We start from the raw sequence: 25582 nt of genomic DNA on the forward strand, positions 1-25582 counted from the left end.
GGGAGCAGTTCACTGCTGGTTTGTGTAGCCTTGAGTGCCACTGTCAGCTCAGAGTAATTTCTCGTCCCGTGACACCTCATTCTGTGTGATTTTTAGGCTGTGTGTTCCTGCACGGCAAAATCCCCTTCCGTCACGCTGGAGGAGTGGGATTAGTGTAGTCTGCTAATACATGCAAGTCTACATGAATGTCGTGTTACCCAAAACTTCCCCTGTGCCCACCAAAAAAATTCCTTCTCCACAAGCACTAGGTGATAGAAAGGCTGTAAATACACGTTGTTGAATCGGATGTTGGATTTAGGCTTAGCAGAACCTTTTGAACAAAATATTTTTCATCGTTACCCTTACGTATTGCTGAGGAAGTGCAGTGGTGTTTCAGAGAACATCTAAGCAGGATTATTATGGGTTCTAAAATGTTACTCTTCTAGTTTTAAGATAAGTATGTTACAGAAGGATTTTAATATTTCCTGCAATTGTTTATGAAACAGGAGTTTGTGGTTTAGTTTTGGCTGTTTTCTGTGTTTCACAGCAAATGGCCCTTCTGGTTTGAAGGTCCTTTGCAGAATGCTTGAAATATTTTGGTTTTCCTTTTCTTCTTTCTCCAGAAGTACAAAGTAGCCGTGTAGTCCAGATTTCTGCTTCCTCACAGGAGTTCTGCGGAACTTCAGAGAGCAGCTGGATCAGTCCACTGGTGTGCGGATATCATGGATAGCTGCCCAACACCATGGTGCTTGCTTGCTTCTTGCTAGGTGCCTTTTATTGCCAGTGGTGACACTTCTTGGAGAACTTTGTGATAAGCTCTTCTCTCTGTCTTCTCCATAACCAGCTTGTGAGAAGTATGAATTGGTAGCACTCCACAACTACTTGGAGCATCCTCAAGCATCACCTCTCCGCGTGTCCTCCCCTCCCTGCCTGTCACCTGACGCTCTGTAGCGCTGTAACTGTTACACCCCTTGGTAGTCTTCTCATTAACTGCACTTTATAAGGAATCTTATGAAGGAGGGTTTGAAAAAACGAGTGTTATGCAACTCTCTTCTTCCTTTAAATACCTTGGTTTGGAAAAAATCTGCGTTTGAATGGGTTGTGATAGTTTTCCGCTTGGTGGTGCTTGCCTCTGTCACCTGTTACGCAATATTTAGTTGGTGGTTGGTGTCCGCTCTCTCCTCGGCTGTAACTTTTCCAAGAAAGGTTTAACTGCTGCCTCTTGGATGATTTTTACAGTCTACATTCTTTTATAAAGTAATCTTTCCTTTCTTCAGGATAAATTAGTGTCCTCACTGTCTTCAGTCCTTTATTCGGGATGCCTTCAAAGTGACTTCATATGGTAAGAGTATTGCTTTTTCCACTAAGGAAAGGAAAGGTGCAACTGCCAAATTATACAATCTGGTTTGGGAAATACACCTTCTTATTTTCCTGAGAATTGCCTTTTTAGGCTTTGTGTAACAAAACAAAAAAAAAACCCCAAACCAGCCCCCAAGAAAGTAGAATTCCTAAATCCAACAGGCTCTTGATATTTGTTGTGAAGTTAATGGTCAGAGTTGGGTGTTTTTCATAACTACAGATATTTAATGAGAAAATTATTTACTCAGCTTTATTGTATAAGATGATCCTGTTTCAAGAAGCGAAATAACTGGCAACAGGCTTGGTTTACAGTAGATATTTTAATTTAAGAGGTAATTAATTAAATAAATCTCAGTGAGGTTAAACTGCACAAACAGAATATGCCTTTTATTGGGTTCGGTAACATCTTGCATGCGTCGAGCTTAGACAGTTGCCTGTCTTTATCACACGTATGTAGTTTCATGGAATTAAAAAATAATGCTTTCTTAAACATCAGTGTTAGGTCTTTTATACAGGAATTTTCTTCTTTGCCTGCGAATATGTTCAGAATAGCGTGTGAACAGTGTTTCAGAATAAGTTGTTGTAGAAGACTTTTTGGGATTTGGAGATCAGTAGGCCCTGACAGAATATTTAGGTGCTTGGAAAATACAGTCTGCTTGGCCTTTAAAGCTTTGCAAAGCTCGCTGCTTTCACCGGACCCCATCTTTCAAGGGCTGCAGTACAGAGCAGTACCAGACTGTGTGGGGTAGCTTCCCTGTTGTAAAACGGCCACACCGTACAGGGAGGCCTATAGGATGGGTTGTAGCATTGGTTTTTAGATCAGTAGCGCTGCTGCAGCTCATGCTTCAATTCCTCGGAAAGCCAAAAATATCAGAAGCATTTTTGTCCCAGTTCCAACATCAAGGGGCTTCTTGCTGTCTGTGGCGAAATTGGCTGGTGCACGTGAGCATACTGGCGTGTTTGCCACTTAATTCTGGGGGGCTACAGGGAAGAAAATCTGCCAAACAAGTATCAGAGGTTCTTCTCTACTAAATGCCGTTGCTTTATGGTGGTGAACCCGTATTTTGCTTTAACTGATCCAGTGCAGTTGCTTCCCAGAAGGCTGGATGATGTTAGTAATTTTGGAGCGCTTCCCTGTCTCAAGATCAGCTGGCAGAAAGGAGAGTTATTTCCTTGGATGACTGAGTTCTGTGCTCAAAGAGAATGTTCTTTTGTAGTCTATTGTTTTTAAATAACTGAGGGTTAGATCACATTAGTAGGTTGCAGTAGTCACAGTAATAGATTTAGGAAGATGAAGAAATCTTTTGCTTTGGTGTGTGCAAATATGCCAACGGACTTTTAGAAAAGCATCCTGGAATTCAAAGAGTAATATAAATGCCATGGAACTGAATCTTTTTAAATGTAGGCTTTATTGGATTATTTAGGTTGGATTATTTGTTTTCCTGTCATTAGAAATGTCTGTTAGATATCTGTTTTGTCAGTAATTTTAAGATTATCAAAAACTGTGACATTCAATACCTTGCAGATAGCCTCAAATGCTCACAGCGTTAGTGTTCTCCTGAATTTCTCATGCCGCCTTCCCAGGGCACTTCCTTCTGCATTGTCATTTGTGAGTAACCTCGTGTAAAACCAACAGAGCTTATAGCCTTTGCTTTCTGCTTTTCACACGTAACGGAGTTGCTTTAAAAAGCCACTGCTGTTAGTGTGGTGCATGGGTCGGTTCTTTTCATCGTCCTATTACAGTCTCATTTCAAAAATCGTGCTTCATCTCGCAAAACAAATGTGCTGGAATTGGCACGTCACAAGTGTATTTCCTCCTCTGCATTTTCTGGAAATGTTGGGAAGCGTGGAGTGGTTTCTTTAAGATTCTCTGGTCTTCCTTAGGAAGCAATTTCTTTTCACATCGGTGTGGTACGTGGTATACATGAGACAGGAATTAAGGAGACAAATCCCTGGCTGAACTGCTGGCCTTGGCATGAGTTGGAACAGACCCCAAGCTGGCTTTAACCTATGCCAGCAGAAGATTGACAGTAGAATTCATTACTCCTCTCCAGCTCGCAGCAGCTGGCACAAAAGCAGCTCTGCCAGCTTCACAAAAGCAGGCAGCTAGCTTACAATAGTCATTCTTCACTGCACGGCTGTAGTCAGGCTCCGGCGACTTTGTGCTGTTCAAGGGGAAATAGAATTTGGTCTGTCATCTGTTTCTTAAACACGGCGCTCCTGTGTATTAATACTTGCCGCTGGTTTTTCCCAGAGTGTTGGGTTTGGTTTTGGGGGGGGGGGGGTTAATTAAAACTTCTGCTTTTCTTACCAAATATTTCGTTCCATTTTCTTGTAGGTCGTTTCGGGCTTTCTAGTTTCGTTGCTGCAGCCATTTCGGTGTCATTTTTCACATGCTCCTCCTTTATCTGAACATCAGGCTCTCCGCTGACAAAAGCGATGCAGAGCAGCAGATGCCAGGATACGCAGCATTTACTGTAAAAACCAGTCACTTTTCCTACCTACTTAGGTTTTTCATTGAAATCCTGTGTTACACAAGATAGATAGAAAGCAGAAAACTAATCATTGCTGAGTATAAGAAGCATGTATGATGTGAATCTGTAGCGTGCATAACTAACTGGTTATGATGTCTGACTACAATTACTTGGAGATTTTGGGGATGATTCCAAAAAAACCCCAGAATTTGTCCATCTTACTATCTTGAGCAATCATTCATTTTTTTTTTTTTCTTGAAAGGGATTCCTTTATGAACCAGTAGGCACCTGCTTTTTAAAGTGACGATCCAGCGTTTTGTAACCCATGCTGAATTCTTTTGGATGAACTGTTTTATAATTAATGGTATTGCATTAGGCTTTCTGGAGTGTCCCAGCTAGAGAGTCGCTGACTGAGACATCTATTGCACAAAGATTTATTTGAAATTGTAGCCTCCACTCCAGAATTCTGCTGTCTATGTTGCAGCAAGTTAGATCCAGACCACTTACAGAGGAGCAATATGTAGGTAAAGAGGATGAGGTAACAATTTAGTGTTGGCTTCAGCCAGTGGTTTGTCCCGTGCTCATCTAGTGGGGTTCTGCAGGCACCACGGGCGGGCTTGAAGACCTTCACACCCTTCATGCTTGCAGAGCAGGTAGGCAGGCCCCAGATCCTGAAACATAAAGGAAACTGTACGCGGTAGTCTCTTATCTGCATCCTAACTGGGCTTGAAGCATGGGAGCAGCCCACCCAGCATAGGCACAGGCAGATTTTTCTTCTCCTCTCTCTGAGGAAATGTACTTCTGGGAAAGGCTGTTTCAAGAAGGAATCTTGCCGTTTGCTCCAGCCCACCATCTCTGCTGGGGAGCAGAGGGGGACGTGCCTGCCTGTCTGTCTGTCTGTACTATGTAACATGTGCGTGGTGTGGAAAAATGCCTTCGTGGAAGTCCACGTATGCTGTGTAGCACGCGCATACGAAGCAGACTTGAAGGGAAGAAAACGGGCCATGAAGTCCAAGAAAAGATTGCAGTTGGAAAATCCCTGTTGAATCATGGTGCCCCTTGGCTGGAGGAAGGAGCTGGTAAAAACAGACCGTAGAGCAGAAACAACGTTCGAACCAAATTCCGGTCTCACCTAAGTGCTGTGAGCTGCATCGAGGGGTTTAATTCTGCTCTATCTGTCTGCGTTAAAATATTTTTCTGAAGGAAAAAGAGGATTTGCTGCTGGTTTCTCGGAATAAAAAGAGACATTGAGATGCCGAGTTAAAGTTAGACGAGTTCCTTGATTTTTGGGGGACCAGGCAGCGTGGGGAGCCTGGAGCAAGAGGCTTCTAGGAGCACAGCTACAAACTGGTTTGCAGGCCGTGGAAGCGAGAGGCTGCACTTGGAAGCTGCAGCGCTGTGAAACATGGCAGCGTAGCCATCAGCCCGCTCCCCGAGGCGGAGCGGAGGAGAACCTCTTCATGTTCCAGTCAGGAAGGAGAAAACCTGTTATTTCCTCCTGGTGCTGCCAAAGGGGAATCCCTCTGTTTTTTCTCTTGACGGAAATGTGCTGGGGCTGATTGTTTCAACCTCGCAAGGAGGGAATTGACCTTCCTGCTTGTTTGCCAAGAAAATAACTTGTTTTCTTTATTTCATAGCTTTGTATGCTATGTATAGCTTTGTAAAGCGCTAGTAACCCCTTAATGGCGGGTTTATGGCATTGTGATTCCCATGCAGATAAATAGAAATTTGTGCATATGTTTCCAGCATTTAGTAGAGAGTGTTAGAGGTATTCAGGCTATCTCCATACAGGCCAAATGTGGAAGTTAGAATTTGCTATCTGGGGATCCAAAATTACAGAAGTATCAGTTCTTCCTGTTCCTGAAGTGGAGGTTCATTAGAGTAACCCAAGCGTAAACCAAAAGCGTTAAACCAACTTACAAGGACTGATTTCTCACCAGTTTTGTATTTCAGTTAATTTTAGCAGTGCACTGCTTACTTGCGTTAATTCAAGTTGTCAAATGAGATTTGACCTTTTAGTTTTCTGAATGTGATGTTTTAAATGTTTTTCATTGCATCCTTTGGTATTCCTTGGTACACCCCTCACCTCTAATATCACTTACAGTACTGTCTCATGAGGCCATGTAACAGAGTACTGTAATTAAAGTAGATTTAGGACATGCACTTTTTCCTCCGTCATCGTGCCAGTATCTTATTAATGGCACAAGCTACATGTTTTGACTTCCCTGCATTTTTGGGGAACCACCCACAGCTTTCACTGGTACTAGAGATGCCACTAATATCTTTCCAGTTTTTGAAACTCCAGGCATTCACCTTCAGTAGTCAGCCCAGTCGCTTTTTAATAACTGTTCCCGTGTGAAATTTCATATTCCCTTTAGGCCTTCTGGCTGTCATTAACTCATCAGGCTGTTCTGTTTCTTTATCTCAGTCATGTAGTAGCCGTACATGGTTGTGGTGTACCCTTTTTGTCGGTATGTCTGCTCTGTGCCACTTGGAGAGTTGTGAACCTTGAGCTTTTGAGTGGCTTCTAAAGCTGCCTGGCTTCGCAGAGGGAGTGAATTCCTGTATGTGTAAAGGACTATGGCTGTGGTGCCCTTGAATTATGGTGTCTGTACTTGCTGCTGGATTTTGTTACTACTTTTCATTATGTCTTATGAGATGGGGAAAGTATTTGCATCAGTATCACTTTACTTCTGTATTCTGTGAACCAAATTCTGCTGAATCCAAGAAACTGACATTTGCTAGTTTTGTATTTTCCTTGTTTTCTCATCCTTTCTCCCATAACTAAAAGACGCAGAATGGTTTGGACTTCAGATAATCTTTAGATCATTATTGTCCATCCTGAATCCTTTTACCACGTCACCCTCAAATGCTCAGTCCACTCAATTGTTGGAGCAGATGCCTTATCTGCTTTATGGGTTTTGCCGTCAATTGATAATATTTTTCCATGATTGTCATAAAACAACTCTTACTGTGTTTTTCTCTCTGTGCAATTGCCTCATTCTCAAGAGGTTTAAACAAGGACAGCCTTTGTGCTTCTACAGTGACATATGCATAGTCTTATTTTGCTTATCTCTTCTTTCCATTAACTATTTTGTGTATTTCGTAGGGTAGAAGTTAGACGAGTTAGAAACTCGTTAGAAAAAGTTAGAACGAACCATTAAATCTTTCTGGACATCCACTGTTGTGCCAGATAATTTAGGTGGCAATTGGTGTTTTTCACCTTGGTATTACTTCTTTTTTCTTCCAGGATGTTTTATCTCCCTGAAATATGTCTGTAAGAAGAGGGATTTTGTGGGGTTTTTGTTGTTTGGGGTTTTTTTTCAGCAGTTCTTAGATTTCCCTAGTGAAAGCACCTCTTACGGCCCATCAAAGAGAGGGGACCACAGATTGTTACGGCTTGTCTTAATACGATCTTTGCTTGAGGACGACCTATGGCCGAAATATGGCAAGGGAAAGGAACAGCGTCGTGGTTCTCTTGTTTTTTGGAAGTGCCTTTATGTATTCAGGTATAGTTAGGAGGTGGTGATGATGTCCGAGATGCTTTCCTGGTCTGCTGACAGCTTCTCTTCCTGTGCTTGTTTAGCTGGTTCCTAGCAGGACTTGTGGGCCAAATGGTTGATAAGAGAAGGTTTCTTGTCCTGATTGTCCTTTTTTTTTTCAGAAAAAGGACATCTGTGATGGAAGTGTTACTTAAGATGGAGATGTGATTTGAAAAGGTATTGGCCAGGCATCTGGGCTGTAGTGGTATTGAGCTATGCAGGTGTCAACGGTGTGGAGGAGAGGTTAGTGAACACTTGTTGAGGCACATTATATGGAGGACCTAGACCAGGAGAAGAACCACAGACCAAGAGTAGAAGGAGGAGCTAGCAGGTTTTACAATACTTGTGTAAACTGTAGTATAATTTTTTTTCTTCCCTATTAAAATACTAACTTGAACTTGGTTCCCATCCCCCTTCCTTAAAAGAGCGTTCCAGCAGGGAAGTCTTTCATACTGTTCAGCCGTTGATGAGAATTGGTTACAAAGGAAGTGTTATATGGCAAGTCGCTTCCTTTTTTTAGGTCCTAAGGTCTCTGCTCTTTTGCTCGTCGAATTTCCTAATTCTTTCCCACGCTCGTGGACTAACAAAATTCAGCGTGTTCCGGATTTTTTGGGTGTCACAATTCCAGTGGCGAAGTTCAACGTAGCACCTGCGCGTTATTTCCATACGTTGTGCTTACCTTCTGCCGTAGAACTTTCCTTTCATACCTCGCTGGAGAGTGCGTTTCCCTGCTTCCACGTTCACCAAAGCACAACCGCACGCAGAGGTTATTCACCACTTAGGAATGAAAGTCCATCTGTTCGTTATTATCTTTGCTGTGCTGCAGCACTTCAGAAGGAGTGCTTGGGAGAGGCTTTCAATGCTGTACCCAGGCTTTGCTCTCTTCTAGGGAAATGCAGATGCCTAGGAAATGCCACCCTCCTTTATTTGGCGGTGGGGGGGGGGGAGTCTTCGTTCTTCCCTTAAGTTAGCAGAAGCTTGATTGTGGATTTTTTAGGACTAGGCCCAGAATAGATAAATAGCGTGATTTATTGTATCTGAAATATGCCAAGTGAATACTTCGGTGTTTCCACTCAGTTCTAGGAAGAAAAATCATCTTTGTTTAAAATATGCACAGGGGTTTTAGTTGATCTCTCTTGCAGGAAAATCATGAACATCATTATACAAGTATGCATTTTAGTAATATTTACAATTATTTAGATGGGTAAAGCTTGTTTATTCTCTTTTCAAGTGTGTAGAAGACTAAACTTATAGAAATAACCTGGTTACAATTTATCTTTAATTCCAGATTGCCGATTTTTCTTTATTATTAAAATCAAAGTTCCTGTAGATGACATTCAGGAAAACCTGATCAGCAGGGAATTTCCTGCTGTCTGAATTCGTGGAGACAAGTTACACCGCTGCGATGATAGCCGTGGACTCCATTTGAGGGGAGCTTGTGGTGATGCGGTGACCTAATACGGCATTCCTGCCTGTGGGAGACAGATTAGGAGAGTGAATTGTTGAATTCCTGGAAGGTGGTGGAATAACTGTAGATAGCAAAAACTACCCTTTGCAGGAACTCCTAGATGCTATCAGAAGTGCAGGGCCAGATGAATTTTCAGCGTTTTGTGAAAGGTAACAAAGCCACTCGCAGAGCGAATGTAACAGTTTTTATGGAACTGCTGTGGGATTGCTGAATCTTGTTAAATTTTCTCAGTTGTCAGAATTTTTGTAGGCTTTTAAACTGCCTGCTGGCAGGCAAATTTTATTTAATTTTTGTCCTCTAAAAAGCAGTTATTGTTATTTCGTTCCAGCTCAAATCAAAAGCTGCTGTCTGCCAAGATTGTCTCTTTGTGGTCCTTCGAAGTGGAGTCCTCTTATTAGAAAGAAATCCAGGCCTGTTTCTTGCTTCGTGACGTGGGCGTAAAGCCTTGCCCGAGGCACCAAAATAATCAGGAAGGTGTATTATTAGGTGATGGGTGTTGGACAAGGAGGCTGAGGGAATGTGTGGAAGGGAGAGAGAAATCATGGGGGGAGTAAATACCAGGGAGGAAGGAAGGTGGAGAGAGAAGGGTGCGAAGAGAAGTCCCACTAATCCAGGGACAGGGAAGCTGTGGCGCGGACAACTCGTGCAAACTGGGCGATGGGAGAAACGAGAAAGCGGGAGAGGGTTTAAAAGAAAGAAGTGAAGAGGCGGGGGGTGGTCAGGCAGCGGTTCTGTCGGTGTGGGCCGTTCGTTTGGAGCCAGGCTTAGCTTCAACTCCATCCTGTCACGAAGGGCTGAAGGAGCTTGTTTAGGATGACAGCCTCAGCTGAGTTGGTTCCTGCTCTTCCTGGAGCGTGGAAGAGTCCGAGTGAAAGGGCAAACTTTGCTGGTTGTCCTCCGTCTTACTGGGTTGTCACTTGAAAGGGACGGTGAAGGAAGGGCCTGAAGAAGGCTGCAGCTTGTTGGGTGTCCCTACTGAGCAGGCTACGCAGTCCCAGTGGTACAGGACAAGTAGGTAAAAGTGGTGATAAAAGAATATCTGGTAATATCTGATTACCAGGTTCTCCCTGCTCCATCTCCTGCCTGTGGTGAGACCACTTCCCTGCAGGTACTTGGGAGGACCTGCATTCCAGTGCTACCCGACAGCCTCAGCTCCTCCCGGTGAATGATCGCTGCAGGGAGTTACAAGACTTGCAAAACCGCCATTTCACGTCATTTTCCTCCGAACAGGTCTAGCCTTTTCACAAGTAAAAATTGAAATTGTGTGTGTATGTAGGCTTTTGGAGAAACCTTACAGGGCAGTCGTCTCTTGCCCGTAAATCTGTGTTGTTCACCCTCTGGTGTGTGACTTTGTTCTAGTCCTGGGATGAAATTGGGAAGGTTTTTATCGTGACAGCGGCTTTCAGAGAGAAAAATCAGTCTTGCTCAGGAGCCATCCTGTATTAAACTTTGGAATTGAGTGACGAGTATTCGTTTTCTTTTGAGATCTTCTGAGCCTGCACAGTCAAGGAAGAGGTTGGCAGGTGGATTAGCAGAAAACCTCAACTTGCACTTGTGTATGAAGTAGGGAATGTGGTAGACTGAGGTCTTTTGGATAGCATGGACAGTAACAGCAAAGTTTAAAAAGGAGAAGCATTAAGCTCCTTTGTTACATTCTCCCTGAAGTTTGCAGGCTACATTATGCACTAAAAATTTAGATGTTTTCTCTGTCACTGTCAGCCAATAAAATTTACTTTGAAAACAAAAAAAAAAGATAAAGCTCTGACTCAGTGATCTAACACTTCAGTAATTTACTATCATAAAATAGTTTTGAGTACAAATGTTTTATCTTATGCCAAGCTGGACGCTAAAGATGTTTTGTCTAAAACATGAGATAATGGAAAGTGTATTGTGGCATGTGAATTACTTTAGCCTCTTGGTGGTAAATGTTTGCTTAACCAGAAAAGAATGTGTTGAGGTCCTTGCCAAAGGAGAGGTATTGCCATACTTTGCATTTAGACTACTGTAAATAAAGCAGTAAATAACGTTTCTGTTCATGTGTGTTAATCCCCAAGTTATGAATGCATTCATTCAATAAGAAACGTAATATACTGTTAGCCCTTTTAAAGGGTTTCAGTAAGAAGAGGTCATAATTGCTTTGGGTTGAGAGAAACATGAAACCAAATATTTTCATGATGATTGAAGTCGAATACGAAAGAGAAATAGTTTTTGCTCAAACTAAGTTTACCTTAAATCCCAAGAACTCAAATCCTGGTTTACCTTCAATATTCTTCTTGTGTGCCGACTCCTCTGACGTACTGTTCTTAATCACCCACTACTATAAATCACAAAGTATATCATTTCCTTCACCCATCCAGTGTTGCTTTTGGCAAAAGAAAACCCGGCTCCGTAATATGTTAATGGTCAGAGGAGGCAGAGCGGCTATGGGAAATACTCCACTTAGTGCCTACGCTGTATTTTGGTCTTGAACTTCATTTGCCTTGAACTGATAAAATAGCTTAGTAGTAATTTAATAATGCAGATTACAGAAAGAATTACATAACTCAGATTGCAGCGTAATAATGTCAGAGCATCTGCTGGATGCTGCAGTTGCAGCAAGCGAAAGCAGCAGGGTTTCTCTTCCAGAGGGCTTTGAAATATCCCTCCTTCTTCCCAGAATCCCACGTCCAGGTTTCCAGTCGGAGAGTTGGGACAGAATGTTGCGGTTCCGGGAAATAATTGTGGAGAAGATGCTCGGTTTACTTTTCATTGCTGCGGCATCGTTGGCTACGTACCTGGCTCCACCCTCCAGGGTGAAGAGGAGTGAGCGTCCCAGGCAGGCGCCTCTTGTAGCACACGCCTCGGGGGGGGGGATCTCTGCAGGGAGTTTCTTGCCGTTAGCGGAGATTTGCTTAGGCATAAACGGGGATGTTGTACCATCTTTTAGGAATCGTTGCCCTAACGTGCTGCGTGTCAGAGCCCTTACTTCTACAAAGACAGAGCTGTAAGTGCTTCCGGTGCACCTTCGCTTTAGCAGTTGTTCAGATACGCTTTTCATTTCATCTTCCCAGTACTTCGCTGATAATTCATAAGGAAAACATGGTAGCTAAGATACACCACTAACCTTATGAATCGAACCTGTGTGGTAAAGCCCATAAATAGAACATTAAGTCTTATTTTTAATTTAGAGTCTGATTTTGATAACCCTACGTCCACATCCGATTTTGGTAAAGATATTTATTACGAACTCGTAGAACATTTCAGCCCTTAGAGAAGTTTGACTTCGATTCTCTTGTTCTTATGCTTAGATGTTAGGAGGGTTTAAAGAAAATTATGTAGTTGGATAATAAGAGTGGATAGGTAGTTTGAATCATAAGATAGTTCTTCTGAGTGTGTACCATCTGAAAATCCTGTGAATTGCCAGAAAGCTCACCCACACACACACGCTTTTTTTTTTTTTCCCTTTCCAGAAAGTGCACATTGTGTCCATGGTAGTATTGAAATCCAAAATAAACTTCCCTGTTATTTTTAAGGTACAATGAACTGGATGCCAGTAGAAGCCTCCTAGACAATTTGAAAGGCAAAGTAATAATTGAGTATCCAACGTTATTTGTGGTCTTGAAAACATTGAAGAATGACATGGTGGTTCTTGGCCAAGGTAAGCATATATTTATTTCCTGTTATGCTGTTCTTGGGTATTTTAGTTAAATAAACAATAATTAAGGATACACCTATGAATAATACCAGGAATGTGCAGTATGTCTTGTATTTCCCTCTGAATCGAAAAGATTGCTATAAAAAAGCTGTTAGGAATGCTCTGTCTTAAAACTGCTGGCTGATGGCTTCCATCCGTGAGCTGTGCTGCGTCTGTTTTTCCTAACTTTGTTTACTGGTGCTTGAGTCTTCTTTTTTTGTACGCTTGTAGCCACGCAGGTAAAACAGCCCTTCAGGCTTGGGCTGAATTTTGTACGTGGCGAAGTTTGACAGAGTTGGTTATTTCTAAAAGGTCAGGCTGTCTGGGGGAGGTGAGTTTTAAGTAAGCCTGCTAATCATGCAAAGGAACCATCCTCCAGGACTTCCCAGCATCTCTCCTCTAACATTGGACAAATAATTCTGAATCACAGGGTAGTTATTAGAAATCATAATGGCAGAGTAGCTTTTCAGGTGGGTTAAAATGCAACTGAGTCGTGGCTTTATATCTTAATAATTTGACTGGATAAATATGAGACTGAGCGTATTGCACCATGATACCAAACTGCCGTGGATCTTGGCTGCTCTGGCCCAGTGAGACCCAGTGATCCGTGGGAGCGATCCGCTCCGCGAGGAACGACCCGCAAACGCTTCTCGCGCTGTGCGCTGCAAGAGCTGCTGAGAGCGAGGCGCCGTGCCGGGGGACGAGGTGGGAGTCTTGTCCAAGCCGCTGGGTCCACTGATACTCACCCGAGGAGTTGCCCGTCCGTCTACTGGAGTACAAAGAAACTAGATACTTCCAGCTTATCCGTTATGTCTTGCTCTAGGTCCCTTGCTTCTCGGCAGTCAGCCCTACCCCTATGATTTCGATATCGGGCGGGAATTACAACTGATTGACTCGTAAACTTAATCCGAACAGGGTGATGGTCGTTGTCTCCTGAGCGAGCAGGGAGGTTCCCCTCCTTTTTGAGGGTATAAATTCAAAGAAATGTGGCTTGACCAACTGTATCTTGAGGCTGCGCTGCCACAGCAAGTGGGTGGCTCTGTAAAAGGCGGAGTAGCGTGGCGAAGGGGAGGGAGAGGCGGGGGAAATAGCCGGGGAAGCGCCGACGGCGCCGGGCAGGGCGAGTGTGCGTCTTCGAGACGGTGACCTTCCTCAGCGGCGGGGATCATTCAGTTAGCAGTCATCCCTGAAGCTGGTATTCGGGGGACGCTGGCGGCTATTTCGGGTTTCGGGAACCATTTATTTTCTTAATTTTACTTCTTTTTTTTAACCGTTTTTACAGATTGCATAAAAATCAAGTGCGTAGCTCCCTGTTGAGGTGTCGTGGGTACAACGTAGCAAAAGAGAATGGTGAATGGCAAAAAAGCCACATGATTTTCCCAACTTTCTATCGTCGTTTATTTTTGTACATCTTTTTAGTTAACCTATTAACACTTGAGCTTTGAGTTTGGTTTGGAACCTGGTGTTCTTGGAGCTTTTTCTGTTGAGGGTGGAAGCCTGCCACAGTAACCCAAGATTCTTTCTGGAAAAGCATGTTCAGAACATGGATCTAAAAATAGGAGGAGGGTTTTTTCGTTGCTGTTGTTCCACTGGAAGACAAAATACCACTTTCGTCGAAGCGCGGCACAATCGTGTCCTCTTCTGTTGTGTGCTGTCTTTACAGAATAAAGGAGAAAAAACAGGATTTAGTTTGCTTTAGAAGTTGCATTCACACGTAATTGCTAAGAGTGTGGAGGTCTTGGGTTCACCTGCCGACTGTCCAGGAAGAACTCTGTAATCAGAGAGGTCCTTTAGCCCACGCCCGTCTCCCAAGAGGTGACCTTTCTGCTGCAGCATCTTGCAGTGGTTCCTTTGAACACGTATGGCTTTTTTGTATCGGTTGCACGCTCCTCCTAAGCCATCCAGCCTGCTCTGGCTTACCCCCTCCCTGCCGATGCTGCCCTTCCTTTCGGCCTTCCTTCTCCGCGCGCGCCCGGAGGGACGCTTGTCTCGGAGCACCCTTGGCATTCCAGGCAAACAGCGGCCGCACTGAGGAGCGGGTGTCTGGCAGGGTGTCCCTGGAGCACGGGGGGCTTTGACCACCATAACCCTTCCAGGGTCAGTTTTCAAAGGGCCCAGGCTGGAACAAGAAACGGTCTTGTGGGAATTTAGCTGCTAAAATGCTGTTTCTTTACTGAGCAATCTCAGATCTACCCCCTTTCCCCAAGAAGAAGAGACACAAGTTTTCACAGCCCCAGAGACAGGCACGTGCTGGGGAAAGATCACCGTTCCCCGCATGATTCAAGTTGCTGCCCCCAAAGACTGGGGGAGAGCTGGAGCTGGACACCTTCAAAGAGAGACCGCTAGAATTGAGCGGGGACGAAGCCTGCTTCTCCTGTCCTTGCTCTCAGAAATGGCTGAAGTATTTTGGCTGAAACTTTCCAAAAAATAAGGAAAATAAGGATCGAGGAAGGAAACTCACTGAAAAAAAAATAAACCCAGAGCTTAAATTATACATTTTAAGTAAACTGCGGACAGTTTTATGGTGGGAAGGACCGAGCAATCTTAATTTATAGGGAATGCTATATCAACACCGTAAAAATATGTTCTTTTTGAGTGAAGACAGTCCAGAATTCCTGTTAGATAAAACGTACCGTAACAGAGTAAACTAAAGCTAAAATTTGTCTGTTGAGCTTCGCTGTGAGTCAGAAGATTGCCACGTTCTTTTGTGTGATGTTTTGATGCTTGACTTGCTTACAGCAGCCACTACAGGTGCTCTGACTTCAGCATACAAGGTCAGTCATGGCTGAAGTTAGGAGGGGATTATAGAAGCTTTCACAGGACTTAGGGGCAAAAACAATCCTCACTTTGTGCATTACTCAGTACATATCTGGCATATAAATGTTAATTGATTATACACTAGATTTAATGTAGACAAAATGTGACCTCTGATGTTTCTGGGTGAAATGCTTCTATTTTCTTGAACAAATTCCATCGAAACTGTACAGGTGCACGCTGTGTCCCGTGCATTATCGGCGTTTGTCAGCCGTAGAACTTCATCTTGACGAGACCGTAACTGTACTTCGTCAGCTCCCCTTCGGTAACGTTTCTTTAAGGAAGCGTCTGACGCTAAATGCCCAAAAATGCCTTTGAATTCATAGTCGGATCAAATACTGCAAGTAACAGTGAGAGCAGAGAGTGAACCGTGGGCCGACTCCGCTGTCGTTTGGTTTTGTGCTGCCTGAGTGCCACCGACCAGTGGCATTTGGCGACCTCACCGCGAGGTGACCGGGGTCGGCGCGTGTTAGAGAAGGAGTCTCGGGGTGCGAGGCTGAAGACCGGTTTCCTGATACGATCTCAGCAGAGCACCACAGCCGTGTCCTAGAGCAGAAGTTACTGTGCAGCTTTAACCTCGTCAGCCTTGGCTCGTGGATTCACACAGCGTGACGCCGCCTTTGGGATGCTGGAGCGCACAGGAGCATCGTCTTAATGTTCCATTTCGGTTTAGAATTCTCAGTAGTTCCCCGTCTTCACCGAAATGCTAATAAAGGTGTAAATGACTTATAATTCATTGCAGTTGTGGTAGATGTTTGTAGCGACCCAGAAAACACGTAAAACAAATAAGCCAAGAGAACAATTCAGAATTCTCAGTGGATGAAGAGTTTTGTGGGGGATAAATACTCAGCTGGCCTACCTGACCTGCTGAAATTCTCAGCCTTGTCTTGCTTTTTCCTTCAGCAAGGCCCTACCCAGGGCTTTATCCCGGCTCCCGAGACCGGCTATATCTTAGGAAATAGCTTTCCTCCAGGGAAGTGTGATTAAAAGGAAAAGAAGGTCCGAAACTGGTTCTGTTTGATGAGCAAACACCACTGCGGAAACTAACTGCTTGTTTTGTGTTTGTGTCCTACACCCTCAGATGGCAGTGAACCTGCGGAGAACTCGGACGGTGAAAGTTCATCCCCGTCATCTGTGGAAGAAGGGGAAATTCAGGACAGTTCATGACGGTTCTTTGACAGAAGAAGGTGGAATGAGCATTTTATATATATTTTTTTAATGTAATTAAATAATTTTTTTTTAATGCAACTGAGTTCTCAGAGGTTTGGTTTGGCTTCGCTTCCTTCACTAAAGTCAGCACTTCTAAACTGCCAGCCTATTTTTGGATTTAGTAATGTATATTTAGGGATGTAGATAAAGAGATGGGAATTCCAAGGGGAAGAAAAAAAAATATTTCATTGCAGCCGTTTGTCCATGTATCTTTAATAAATCAGAGAAACCCAAATTTAAACTTTCCAAGTTAGTTTGAACAATGTGTTTTTAACTTTTACCCGAACAGCTCAGTGTCTGATTTCCGAGTTCAAATACCTGATCACACGTTTGTATTTGTATCTGGATTTGATGCTTAAACTTACTGAAAAAAACCCGCTGGTGTTTCATTAGATTCATTTTCTTTTAGGCTATTTCTTTGTCGTGCTGAGCTGCTGAAAGCGATTTCACTTTCCTTTTGACTTTTAATCTTCTGTGGGGACACTTTGTGTGCCGGTGCAATACGTGGTGTTTTCCTGAGTTGGTTGCATCTCGTTTAACATGTTCAGGGCAGGGCAGACCATGTTCTCAGAGTAAGTTTAATATTCTACCTTGATGATCTTCTAAATTAGCATGGGTTTTAACATCAGTAGAAGTGGATACATGGAGTCTCACTAGTACTGATGTATTTGGCTTCTAAATAATGCTTGTGTTGCGCATCTCGTAGTACTAGTTTACCTACAGAAGCCAGGTGTTGTAAATATTTCCTGGAATATCAACTAAATTTACCTACTTAAAACCAAATAAACCTTCAAAAATAAAGCCCTGTACTGTATCATCTGCTGACAGTGGAAGTCTGTGGTTAACTTCCCAGAAGATCTCGAGGTCCCAGACGGCTTCTCGCTGTATCCGAGTGCCCCGTGTCCGCGGGCTCCGTTGGAGAGCGAGGTGGGGGTGTGAGGCAGCTGGGCCCCTCCGCACCGGCCGGGAGCAGCACAAGCGTTTGGGGTCAGTTTGCCAGGATCTGGCTAAGTCAGCGTTTGTGACGTCTTAAGGACACGGTCCCTTTGGAAACAGCTCTGCGAGGCTGTTGCTGCCGCCGTCGTCACCCCGGTGTGGTTGTCTCCCGCTTCAGACCAGCGCGTTGTGACAACAGTCGGGGGGCACGGGCTGCACCCTAAACTGCCCCGAAGGCGGTTTCTCAGTCGGAAGCGTTCTTCCTGCCAGCGCTGGCGTTCCAGGGAGAAAGCAAGCAGTGAGGGAGCCCGTTGAGCTAACGGGAGGCTCAGTATAGGAGGGGGCTTGGGCTTCCAGGCTCTCAGTCGAGGCTCCGGGGCACCAGGCTGTCGGTGCCTTACCGGCCGTGCTGCGTGGAGAGGATTTTTGAGACGTTCAGTGTTTCAGAGGTTATTTTTTTCACACCTTTGCAAACAAATCGCCGTTAAGAAGTTGTCCAGGGTGACCTCTAGCTGCTGAAGTTTGGGAAAGAGCGTCAGACCTTTGTAGTGGCATACTGCTTTTTCTCACAGTGGTAGCACGTGCCCTCTCCCCCCTCTCCCTTGTGTGTTTTGCAACTCCTGGTAAAACAGGCAAGTTTTTTCCTTGCCTGGCCGTAGCCACCTGTGCTCTATTTTCTTTTTCAGCCATTGTTGGTGCTCTGCCCACCTCTTGTTTCAGTGTTTGTTGTTTTAACCCTTTCTAAAGGACCGGGATTCCTAGCTATAGGTGCTGCTTTCATATTTTTTCAGTTGAGTGAAAGTGAATAAGCTTTTCCTAATCAGTGATTCCCGCACGCTGACTTGGTAGCCACAAATTACTTCAAACCGGTCTTGAACTCATTCGTCACAACACCAAAAGAAAAAAAACTAGCAGAACAGCAAAACTGCCACAGTTCATTTGCCAGAAAATGCTTCATCTGGAGTAAAAGCGTGGCGTTTCTGTGAAGATTCGCAGCACAGGGTGGAAATGGGAGTGCTGCGAATGTTAGCGTTGATCTGCACGTGTGTGCGATTAGTCTTTGGCTGAGCTTTGTAACTGGCGTTGCTTTCCTGCGCTCTCGGAGGTTTTCATTAGTTGTACGAAGGGGTTTGCCTGCGGGTTTTTTCCCGTGTATAAATCTAGTTTAAGCTTCCTCACGAGTCAAACGCAACCGTGATTTGTTTTTTTGAATGACGATGCTGTTCAAGCTGTCCTTCAGATTTAAAGCTTTTCCTACCTCACAGAGGGTTTTAAAAAATGGTTAAGGAAAATTCCTACGGTGGTTCCTAGAACGGAAATTCCCCAAAGCAAGCTGGGAATCCTCTTCCAGACATCAGCCGAATTGAGAGTAGGTGGCCTTGGTAGCATTGGCCATCCACGCCCAGGTTACTATTCACCTATTTTTACCTCGTTTTGGTAATGGTTACGCTAGTTTGAACAGTGCTGGGTCATCAAATGCAAGCCAAGATGAAATTCAAATATTTGTATTCAGTTTTGCTAAACTTCTTCCGGTTTTGCTTATAAAAAGGAACCAAAACGATAGTCTCTGGCTCAAAGCACGGCCTCACTGGCGACAGATGACGAGTGCAGGTCCTGCAACACGGGTGGTTCTTCATAATAATAAGGTTACTGATTTAATGGAAGTTTATGCATTCGGTGGCCAGGCAGGTGGTTTTAACGCTGTCATAGGCAGTTAGGGGAAGTTTTTAATGCCTTCCCGAGCGACTTAACCCAGAACGAGCACTTTGTAATAAACTGAAGGGAGAAAATGCATCTTTTCAAAGCTCTATTCTGAAATGTCTGGTCGAGCGCTTGAAACTTGGGCCGTGGAGCCGAGGCTGCCTGGAAGACTTGAGTCTGGCCCGCTGTGAAACACGCCGCTGTCGCGGATCCCCGCAGGACCCCGCCTTCGTTCGGCACAGACGGTGCCTGCGAAGGAGAACTCCGCGATGCCGGTCTCATCTCCGTCATTCAACGCCAGCTTCCGTGGAGTGCTTGCCTTTACGCCTGCTACGCTGCCGCATTTGTTTCCCCTCTGTAAACTACTCGTCGCGGAAGGAACAAGCGGTTTGCGCGGCGCGTGGGCGCGGCGTTTCTCTCAAGGGTTAGACTTGCCAGGTTTCAAACCCGGAAGCCTCGCAGCGTGCTTGAGCTTGAAGGGCCATCGGCTCACAAAGCAAAGAGTTGAAGGCTCTTGTCCTGAATGACCACACTACTTAAGAAAAAAAATTAAAAGCTTAATGAAGTCATCCCTTTCACAAGCCATAAAGGATAAAAATAGAGCATGGCTAAGGGCATAGTAATAGCCGAGAGGTGGGATTGAGTCAGCCCTGTGAGGCATCTTGGTTCTTTCCCTTTTTTGTAGAACTTCCTGGGCTACGAGGCGTAGGTCATTGAGTTGTCGTGGGTAAACAGCGTTATACCCCTGTCAGCGTAACAGCCGAGTTTTGAATGAACACCTCTAGGTTCTACTGTGTTTCTCTCCACGTTAGGAGTCGTCGATCTGTGGAGGAGAAGAAGGTCGTGCTGCGGGACGCGGGGCTGGCGCCAGGTCTGAGGCATGCCGGCCCACCTCGCGTTGCTCCGGTCCAACGCTGCGGTTTTATTTTGCCCGAGGAGGAAACTTCCCTGCAGAACACACCCACTGTAGTGCAAAAAAAAAAAAAAAGACATAAATTTCTGAGTTCGCCGTAGCGCTGATAGCGAGTCCCACCTCTCAGCACAGCTGTGACTCAGCCCTTGCCCGGCCAGATACGGCTGTTCTCTCTCGACATCTGTAGGAGCTGAGAACGTGTAACACCTTGCAAGAGCCGGTTTTCAAGGGGTGAATATACAGCTGTGATGATGTAACTTCAGGCCGTATGTGGTCACAAACATTTCATTCTGCTTTCTGAAGTCCCACGCTCTTTTCCTGAAAACATGTATTCTTCCTCTCTCCAAAGGAAAAAATAGCTTGGATTTGTGTTTAGGTTGTTGCTATGGGATTCAGTGGGACTGCATGCAGATGCAGGTTCTGTTAATCAGAAGGAAAAAAAAACCCCACAACTGTGTACTTCAGTGAACAAAGATTACCCTGTGTTTGTATTAAAATGTTGCTATGGCAGTGCATATGGTTTTATTTGGTGGAAATTCGTGGTGAAATGGAAGGAAGTCACATGTGCGCAAGGCAAACACGAAACGGCAGCAAAAACAACTCGAAAATAAATACCGAAACTGAAAGGGAAGTGGCAGATGAAACGGAAAACCAGGAAGAAGCAAGGATGGTTGTTCTGCTGCCTGTCTGTCTGTGAGCTGGTGACAGAAAGGCGTTCCCGCCGGGTCCTGCCAGGTCCCGGTGACCCGTCGGACGGTGACTTGGCTCTAACGATGCTTTTATTGCAAGAGCTTCTTTCCCTCGTGGGCTCTGCGCGTTTTAACGTTTCTCTGTTTTGGAAGCGCTGGCTTGGCCTGATTTCACCACCGCGAACTTTTCCTGCTGAAAAGCATTTCCAGGCTATCCTACTGTAGTAGGCTTTTTGGCAGGAAAAATCAATAAAGTGATAGACTAGCGAAAGCCGCTAGAGCCTTGCCTACCTTTGGGGTGAGGGGAAGTCTTTGTGGACTTACTGGCTCCTGCTAGTGACAGAAACAGTGGAATTTTGTTGGTTTTTTTTTTTTTAACTAGCACAGCAGTCCTCGTATTTGTCCGATCCTTTTGCCTTGGGCTGCTTTCTGCATCAGTTGCAGCAGCGTAGCTGTTTTGGGAGGTTGCACGACCGATCGGAACGGGTTAAAAGTCATCTGCTAAAGAAGCACCTGGTGGAGTTAAGATGCTGAAGGAAATCAAGTAGCTTCAGAGAAACTGGTGTCTGGCTCGGCCGATACGCTGGGCTGCTTTTGTTCTGGTGTTCAGCCGGTGTTCTCAAAATGGTGCTGGGCTGCGCTGCTGACTGGTGAACTGGTATTTATGAGGGAGCCCCTTCATCCGTGGGGAAACCGCCTTCACCGTGAGGTGAAGTTGTTGATGTGTGTGTCCTAGCTGGGCAGAAGGATGCACCCTACCTTTAAATTCCTTCCGCCTGGTAAATGAAAACCTTACAAAATCTTGTGTAATCTTTTCCTCCTGGAGGGCTGCTGCATTCCATCCCCTAAGTGGGTGTCCTGCGAGACAGATGAAGTTGCTTATGTGAATGGTGCCTCGGAGTCTTTCAGGATCTTCTCCAATATAAATTGTGTACGTAGAAGACATAGGTCTGTAGTTTTTCTGGGGGGAAAAAAATCGTAGCATACTGGGTACCATCTACTCAGTCTCTTGGTGTTTGGTCTTTACAGGATAACCCAGACAGACGCTTATTCTATCGCGCTGTTGGTCAAAGCCTTCTTTTACAGGATCGATGTTTTCAAGATGCGTTGTTCACGAGTTGAAATGCAGTTATAGGTGTCTCCAGAGCTGGCTGGAGCTCTTATTTATTGGGGTTTTTTTTTTATTTATTGGAGCTCTACGTTATTGCTTTCACCGTGGCACCTCCACGTTTCTACGTGCTCTTTTATACCTGGCTACGTAACGTGGAGCAAAAAACTGAGAAGATGAAAAGAGGGACTCGTCTACATGAAGAACCAGGCTTGAAGCAGGGCAGCCGGTAAAACTACACAGCCCTCCCGCGCTGTGTGCTGGGCACAGCGTGGAAGTAGTTCCACTGATGAAAGAGGAGTGAACTAAAATGTGCATCGAGTTGCTTTGCTGCAGGGTCGGCGCAGAAGGGCGAGCATCTGGCCGCAGCAAGCCTCTGGCGTGACACATTTAACCGCTCCTGCGTAGGTAGGTTTGACTTCCAACCCCGAACGTGTGCCCCCTGTGGTCGCCGCCATCGAACCCTTGTGAATAAGTGAGTTGAATTCAAGTCTCCGCGTTCCTCTGGTCCTGAAAGTGTCGTTTGACAAACGCTTCTTTCAGCGGCGGCGGCAGCAGATTCAGCAAACCGCCCCGTGCCACCACGCTCCGTCCTGGGGTGACCCCACAGAGCTGGCTGCGGGGCTGGCGCGACAAACCGGAGCGGCTTGAAAATCACCAAAGGATGAGAGGGGGGGAGGTGGGACGGCTGGAGCAGGGGCTGCTGCGGAGAGGACCCTGCTGAAACCTGTGCCTGCAGGCTGTGGCGGTGCTGCTGGCCCTTCTGGGGTGCCAGGACACCCCAGGCAAGCGTGGGGGCTCCTGGGGTCTGCCCGGCTCGGAGCAGCTCCGTGCTCGGGGTTTGAAGTGCTTGGTGGCCTGGCGTTGGAGCGTGCTGAAAGCGGGCTGCTTCTCGCCGTGTGCCTTGTTGATGGCGTTCCTACTCCTCCTAGTATTCGTCTTGAGGAAGGATATTGATATTTCAGTTTATTTGATCAAGAAATAAAATTATAGTTGTGCTCATTAACCTTACCTGTAAGCCCTGCTGCTTGCACTTAAATCATTTATATTTCCATGCCTAGTATTTCAGGGTTTTTTTTTCTGCTGGAGCAAGAGGATATAAAGATTTCAAAGGAAGCGCAAAGATGTAACACACTGATTTGTTTTACGGTATTGGGAATTGGGGGGGTTTATTCGTTTCGCCATGTGATTGTGAAGTGCACAAAGGGAAGAGAGGACTATAGGGATGCTGGTGATCAGTCGATGTGAGATCCCAGTTCTGGAAGGCTTGCGGTTCATCTTAGTGGGGTTCGCTCCCTCGCTTTGTAGCGGGATAAATTTTATTTAGTATATTTTACGTTTGTGTGATCTGCTCCTGCAGCCCTTGTTCTCCCAGCAGGACGTTCTTCTAGGGAGCAGGTTACGGAACCACCCCTCCCCTTGGTGAACCGTGGAAAGCCCAAAGGGCAGGTTGTAAAATCCAGGGTAGGAGCTGGAAGGGCCACTTGCGTTTGTTGGTGGTGCGCGCGTTGCAGGCGCGTGGCGTAGTTACACGTGTGTGTAACTTTTCAGGGAACTGTTACTTACGTTGGTTTGAAGGTGGGTGTCATTCCGGGGTCAGGGACAGCGGGGACGGCGAGGAATGCGCCCGCAGCCGCCGTGTGTCCGCGAGCTCCTCGTCCCCTCCCCACGCCATAACCCGTCGATGGTTTCTCAGCGAGCGTTCGGGGCCGGGCGTAAGTCGGAGCCGAAGCAAAGCCCTTCGCTGCCTTTTACCCTTTTCCTGTCACCAGGTACCGCACAGACAGGCCAAGGCACAGCTGAGGCTGGTGGCCAGGTGGTGGATTCCAAAGCAGCTCGAGTTTTGAATGCCTTCGGGCAGAGAACTTGACTGAGCAGAAGAGAGAGGGCTGTCCTTTCTCAGGCAGAGCTTTAGCTGCCAGAGATGAGCTGCCGAGATACTTGGCCATGTATTTTATTGAAATGTTTACGTCTAATCTAATAAAAAGTTGACTCTTGACCACTTCTGCATCTGTGTCACGCTGGAGGACGCCCCTCCACGATTCTAAAACCTCAGAACCAGCCTCTGGGTATTTATGCGCAGTCGCTTTCTGACTGAAGGCTACGGGAGGGTATTTTTTGCCAGGGAACTCGCCAGGCACGAGGAGGAGGAAAAAAAAAAAAAACACCCCCCTGCTGCAGGTTTCCTTTCAGCCTTAGCGAGCGCAGCTCTGCGCTGACCAGGACAGTACAGATGTTGGGTGCTGCTTTCTCAGAGCCCGCTCTCCTTCATTTATTTTTAAATGTCGTTTTCTCACCGCGTGCCAGCGAGCCATCCTCAGGCTCCCTCAGTTAGCCGGGTGGCATCTGCGTCCCCCAGCGTAAAGTGTAATAAATTCGGGAAGGGGAGGTGAGGAAAAGAGGAGCTGCTTTGGCTTTTACTCCGTCGGAGAAGTACTTGAAATTCCTCACATTCTTCTCCCGTTAACAGTCTGTTTACTTTTCATCGCTGGGTTATTAGGATTAACAAAAGTCATTGCTTCAAGCTCATTTAATTTGAATTTAGTGAAAGCAAACTACCTCCTGCAGACTGTAGGAAACATTCTTCTGCCCCAGAAATGTATTAATTTGCAAAAAAAAAGCAGCCACCAAGAGAAAAATGCAGGACCCGAGGACCACTTGCACCCCAACGTGTTCTCGCCATCGCCCGTGCATGCGCCGCATCCTAATGAAGGACTTTATGTTGCGCATTCCAGGACGGTTGGAATAATCTGACAGTCTCATTAACGTCGCTGACTCTTCAGCCAACATTGGCTTTCAGCGCCAAGAAGCGTTTTCTGTCTATGCTTTCTAGCGCGGGGGGGGATGCAGACTGCGTGCACCCCTTCACAACGTCATTCAGCCCAAGAATTAGACTCCACTTTCTAGTTCAGGGCTGCAGCTGTAGCAGAGCGTGGTTTAATTTTCCGAGAATCTACGCTTCTCAGCATTCACTTTTCACAGAAAGCTCGTGCGTTTGCCGTGCTTAAGGCTGCTGCCTGTCAGAATGCTCTACTAAGAGGGGTTAGGTAAATATTTCTTTATTAAATGATTAATTCCATAAATAAATTCTTTGAATTCATTGAATATAAAATTAAAATCATTTACAACTTATTCCAGTATTACAGGGGCTGGAAGGGGTAAAAAAAAAAAAACAAAAACAAACAAAAAAAACCAAAACAAACTCAAAGAAAAACAAAAAAGCTACAGTTTGATAAATAAAATACTCAGCTTTAAAACAACTGATTTCTGTTTGCCATTAAACTACAGTTGGTACATAATAGCTGCCACTGTGAACACCCCGCAAGTGCCCACCTCAGGAAGGAATGTAACTTCCACCTTGGTTGGGAAAGGGTGGGAGAAGATGGAGGGAGGGGGGGGGAGAAGCATAGTGTTAACTGGAAGAGGATAGAAAAGAAGTTTTCATAGCCAGAACAGAACATTTATCTGATCACTTACAAACAGAAAACAGTATATAATTAGGTAAGGTGCTCCAAAAAGAAGCGGTAAACTCGCTCCAGTACTATGAAGCTTTAAGTACGCATAAATCTCTGTTGCATTAGCGTCCAGTTGCACAGTGCACTCTTGTCACACCTCAATGTTGCCCCCAAATGGGCAAAGGCACCATTTCCATCCAAGGTCCTTTCTCCGTGGCGGGTTACTTCGCCATTCGGGTTAGCATCCCACCCCCAACGCAGC

At 45.4% G+C, this 25582-nt stretch overlaps 1 protein-coding gene across 1 annotated transcript in view; it reads left to right on the top strand.

Moving 5' to 3' along the window:
• The window catches only part of ZNHIT6 (zinc finger HIT-type containing 6), a 32616-nt gene extending 16116 nt beyond the window's left edge, over positions 1-16500 (top strand). Inside the window, exons 9-10 of the mRNA XM_086463127.1 lie at positions 12335-12459; positions 16391-16500. Coding sequence (XP_086319253.1) covers positions 12335-12459; positions 16391-16476 — 211 coding nt within the window. The 3' untranslated portion in view covers positions 16477-16500. The remainder of the gene's footprint in view (positions 1-12334; positions 12460-16390) is intronic.
• The last annotated feature ends 9082 nt before the right edge of the window (positions 16501-25582 follow it).

This window comes from Leptosomus discolor, chromosome 3, assembly GCF_034619465.1.
Source record: "Leptosomus discolor isolate bLepDis1 chromosome 3, bLepDis1.hap2, whole genome shotgun sequence".
NCBI classification, from domain to species: domain Eukaryota; kingdom Metazoa; phylum Chordata; class Aves; order Leptosomiformes; family Leptosomidae; genus Leptosomus; species Leptosomus discolor.